Source organism: Nyctibius grandis, chromosome 1, assembly GCF_013368605.1.
Source record: "Nyctibius grandis isolate bNycGra1 chromosome 1, bNycGra1.pri, whole genome shotgun sequence".
NCBI lineage: Eukaryota > Metazoa > Chordata > Aves > Nyctibiiformes > Nyctibiidae > Nyctibius > Nyctibius grandis.
Window position 1 is genome coordinate 61,394,649 of NC_090658.1, and position 4,995 is coordinate 61,399,643.

At 41.2% G+C, this 4,995-nt stretch overlaps 1 protein-coding gene across 1 annotated transcript; it reads left to right on the top strand.

Moving 5' to 3' along the window:
* Positions 1-49: 49 nt before the first annotated feature.
* GTF2H5 (general transcription factor IIH subunit 5) lies at positions 50-4,580 on the top strand. Its single transcript, XM_068407794.1, has 3 exons — positions 50-156; positions 606-724; positions 3,865-4,580. The coding sequence occupies exons 2-3, from the start codon at positions 690-692 to the stop codon at positions 4,043-4,045; spliced, it is 216 nt and encodes a 71-aa protein (XP_068263895.1). The 5' UTR covers positions 50-156; positions 606-689; the 3' UTR covers positions 4,046-4,580.
* Positions 4,581-4,995: the final 415 nt, after the last annotated feature.

The following is a 4,995-nucleotide window of genomic DNA, read 5'->3' on the forward strand; positions in this document are numbered from 1 at the left end:
CGTGACGCTAGCACGCTGCGGGCGGCCCGGCCAATCCGGAGGCGATCCCGGGAGCGGAGGCGGGAGAAGGGAAGGCTGCGCCTGCGCGTGGCACAGCGGTGGCCGGCGGGTGCGGTGCTTCTGTCGTCAGGGAAGCGGTCGGCGGTAGCGGCAGAGGTAAAGGGCGAGTGGGAGCGGCGCCCCTGGGAGCGGCGGGACCTGTCGGTCGGGAGCTGCCCCGCCCGTTCACCGCCCTTAGCCGTCCCCGGGGTGGGTCGGGGCTTGTCTCCCTCCGCCCAGGCCGCGTTTCGTAAGGCCGCGGCTCGCCTCCGGCAGCAGAAGGGCCGGTAGTAGGCCGCAGCCGCCGGGGGAGCTCGGGGAGGGGGGTGCTGGCGGAGGCTGACAGGTGCCCTGACTGCTGCCAGGGGTGAGGGGAGGGGCGTTTAATTTTCACAGCTCGGTGCCACCCCTGAACGGGCCCTGGTACCGCGGCCTGGTCCTGCGCGCCTCTCTCCAAGCCCCCGGGCGCTCGGCCTAATAGCCAGGCAGCGCTGCAGGTCCGGGGGAGGTGAGTTTCCTTGGAGGATCGCTGAGTTCAACCAGGGCGTTGTTTCTTTTTGTTTCAGATTTGCTCTGCTTAAGTGTGTAAGCCAAAGCAAGAGTTGTCCTTGTTACCTCTTCATTTCAGCGTTTATAAGAGAACTGAGAAGATGGTGAATGTCCTGAAAGGTGTTCTGATTGAATGGTTAGTAATAGCACTTATTGTCTCTTGTTGTGTCAAAATCTACTTATTTCTTCAGAGCTGGAAATATTCTGAGTAACTTAAGAGTCTAGACCAAAAGAAAATGAATTGTCATGAGGAGGGGTGATGCTGAACAAGCCGATAAAGGTGCGGTCTTTGGGGGAAGAAGGAGAGAGGCAGCTGTAGGTAATCCTAATTCCAAATTCCTTTTTTCTTTTCGAGATACTGTTTTCCACTTACGTTTAACCATTCGATGTTCCCACTTGTTCTTTATATTGCTTACAAATAACATCGTTTGTTGTTGTTTGTGAGCAATGTGTTTCTTTACTGATTCTAGAGAGAGATGAGATAATCTTTCATCCTTTCTTTTCTGTCTCTTTTCATCAACTCCAATCCAAATTCTGTTCAAGGCTGGCATGTGGCTCTGTTTGTAGGTCATATTCAAAAGGAATATGCTACTAGTTTGTAAAAGTAGCAACCTGCTCTAGTGGAAGGTGTTCCTGCCCATGGCAGGGGGGTTGGAACTAGATGATCTTTAAGGTGCCTTCCAACCCAAACCCTTCTATGATTCCTAAAAGCGAGTTATTGATGTATGTGCAGTAAATATATCTTCATGCAATCTAAAGTCTCTAGACTAAAAATCAGATAACTGGTTACCTCCAAAGTAGAAAGAAGCATCAGTCAAGATTTGTGGGGTCATTGCATAGCATATGACATATAAGATTTCTGCTGTACACTTAGACTGATTATAACTGCACTATTGTAATCAGTTATAATCTATTAACAGATTATAACTGCACAAAAGCAAAACCTTGCACCTCTTGTGATGTGCCTGCATGGTGCATATAGTTTTGAGCTTGCTGCACCTAACTTCTGAGCTGGCTGGGCGTTAGCCAGCTGAAGCCTGTATGTCTAGTGGCTATGTGTTAGCAGTTCAGAGCCAAAACTCTGCTATGACAAAAAGCCTGTCTTCTCAAATTTGTCTCCTTGCTAGTACATTGACAAACCTTCTGAAGCACAAGAAATTGCCTGCTTACAGCTAACTAGGTAAAGATGCCCAGAGCATAATTCTTGACTGACAAGGCAAGAAGTTCTAAAATCTTAAGCAGTTAGCGAAATATATTCTTTTGCACCATATGCCTTTATTTTACACATACCCGAAGATCTGTGTGTTTTCATTCAGCTCCGTGGCCACATCCCACTTAGTATTAGCATGCAACTTAATCATTCTCCTTGGAAGTGAAGGAAATTTTCTATCTGAATTTTCTATCTTGTTATGCCATCAGACATTTTCAGCAGCCAGCTGGGAAACTGACCTTTGAGTTGTTTTTGCTAGCTCTTGGTGGTTGGTTTTCGTTTGTTGTTTTCTCCCCACCTTTGCATACTGGGCACAAAATTCCATCCTAGGGGAAGATGTGGAATTACTATAAACCTGTCCCCTTGCTTACACTTCAGATACAAGTTTTTTACAACCCAATTTTCTGAGGATGTTTAAGACACCAAATGGACAGGGAGTAGAAAAATAGACACTTTCTGAGTGTGTAAATCATGCAAATAAAATAGTGAAATGTTGTGCAGGTCTTTTTTTACATATTCTTCCAATAAATAGCTTAAACTTTTCTGAAGACACTGAATCAAGGATTATAATCTTCAAGTACTGTAATGAGATCAGTGTTTCTGCTGTGACATACATCTACTGGCACTGATTACAGCTGTGTTGATTGTGTGAAAACCAGTCTCTGGATACTGCCTGACATCATACAGGCTGGTCATACCAGCTAGGACAAAAGCTTGTGCCATCCAGTACTGCTAATGTGAGTCACTAAGGTCCAGCTGAATAAAACAGCAAAAAATGAACCTCCTTGCACCCATCCAAAAGGGGATGTGGAAGAATGCTGGGCATCACATACTTCTGGTATCTGATTTTTCTCAACTCCTCTGTTTCTCTTTTGTTTCTCCTCTTACATGCCAGAGCACTTAAATAATGGCTCTTCTAAAGAAGATATAGCTTTCAGTCTTTCCCATTCTCCTTTCCTCAAAATTACTTTGTACTTTGAAAACTCGTCTTATTCTAGCCATGCTTCTGCAGGTTTGAGGCTAATATTAAAGATTGTTTTTTGAGTTGCTGGGTAGGGGGCAGAGGAAGGGTTTGGTTTCATAACGCATGTCTTTGCACCATATATACTTTTAGGTAAGGGAGAATTGGTCCTCCTACTGCATTTGAAAGAGAGATTAGCCAAGGAATTCTTTTAAAATATACTATGTTATTAAGAATTCTTTTAACGAATTACTGTGTTGCCAAAACAACTATGTTCATAATTTTGAAAGTGTCCTGAGCAACCTGATTCCAATTTCCTGTATTTCCTGCACATATTCTTTGCCAGCTGTTGCAATCAAATACTAAGTTTTACCAAGAAGCATTTTTTTCCTGTTTTGTAAAAAACTAGTATTAGAATAATATAGTCTGAATTGTTCAAAATTTCAGTGGATCAAAGAACTTATATTTTGAAGCCACTTTATCTAGCTGCTTAGTATAATGCAGCTCTTTCAGTTACTTGTAATTTCCATACTTCCAAAATGTTTTCTTCTAAACACTTATTTAACTTACAAGGTGATATCATGAAAAAGAAGAGACTGTTCAGTTACGGTGTGATAAATGTACAATTCATACATGACCACTTTTTCTCTGTGCTGTGCTACTTGGAGTGAGGTCTACATTCTCTTGGGTTTTGGTTGCCTTTAAACAAAAATATGCTTTAAGAAAACATGTTTTTATGGTGCTGTTTCTGAAGACAGAAATGTAAGTTCAAACTTGCCTCATTAAGGGTGGGTTGTTTGTTTGTTTAAGTTACTTTAAGAGCAGCATAGAGGCACTTCTCTGCCAATCAAGCAGCTAATTCTTCTCTTTAGCCTTTGTTATCAATTTATTTTTACCTCTAAAGTAACCCAAGCAATTACTATTGTGAAAGAAATAACTTTTTCAAAAGCTTCATAAAATTTCTTTAAATTGTGAGCAACTCTTGAAATTAATATTAATCTCCCAAAGAACTTTGGGAAAGTCTTCAGAGGGTGGTTTTTTTTGTTTGTTTTTAACTGTATCTTACTACAATGAGGTGGGATCTGATGTGCGTTTGTCTCTACAGTGACCCAGCAATGAAGCAGTTTCTGCTCTACTTGGATGAGTCAAACGCATTGGGAAAGAAGTTCATCATACAAGACCTGGATGAAACTCATGTCTTTGTATTAGCCGAGTTGGTTAACTTCCTCCAGGAGAGAGTGGGCGAGTTAATGGACCAGAACTCTTTTCCTATTACTCAGAAGTAAAAAGACTAGAGAAATGAGATTACTGTGAGTTTTGGAGTAGTGAATTTCAATAGCTTGGGTTGTTACTGTTTTAATAGATATACTGTGGCTAGTAAGTTCTACATGGAAGTGACTACTCTAGAAAATAGATCATTTTCACAGACAAAATACTCTTGAATTGGATTTTGTTTCTCATTTTGAAAGATTATGGTATCTTTATTAAAATTCTTAAAATGATACACTTGTGGACTTGCCCAGAGAATTTTTCATGCATGCTTTCTGTTTTTCCTTTAGGATTTTTATCTTGCAAAATGGTATGACCCAAAAATTAGAGTAGTGTTCCTCTATTGGAATGCCATATGAACTCCTCTGACATGTTACATTCCTGTGGAATTGATTAAATCTGGTTATAGTGTGACTGATAGAATGCAAAGAATGTCTGTTAAAATATGATCTGTGCTTCATGGAACATCTCCGTAAGTTGAAGGCATGATCAGAGACTGCTTTAACTTAATGGGTTTTATACACCAAAATTAAAATTGATGTGAGTTTTCTCTTTGTTTTGTGGGGTTTTTTTTGTTATTGTTAATTTTTATGGGTTTTTTTTTCCCCCCCAAACATTTTACGAATGCCCCATACTACTCGTCTACTCTTACCAAAGCTGTGCTTTCTGTGTTGTTCTGGGTTTGGGGAGTGGTGGTGGGAATATAGGAGTTTGGAGGGAAGGAGGGGATATGGAGAGATGGGGACGACAAAATCTGTTACCCCAGATCATCACACTTTGATTGTAAACTGCTTACTTGCATATCAACAATAGCAAATTAAAGTGGTAACAGAAATGACAGACCAATCCTTTAGATATAACTACTTGTATTTTTCCACTGAAGCTAATACTTAGTCACAGTAAGCTGTGTGATCAGGAGGGGGAAATAAAGGCTTGATTGCTCTGAAGAAGAAAGCTTGTTTTGGTT

Excerpts from the sequence above, each read along its gene's own strand:
- GTF2H5 (XM_068407794.1), top strand. The coding sequence starts at position 690 with ATGGTGAATGTCCTGAAAGGTGTTCTGATTGAATG. Across the intron at positions 725-3,864 it reads AAAGGTGTTCTGATTGAATG|TGACCCAGCAATGAAGCAGT; the intron begins GTTAGTAATAGC and ends TTGTCTCTACAG.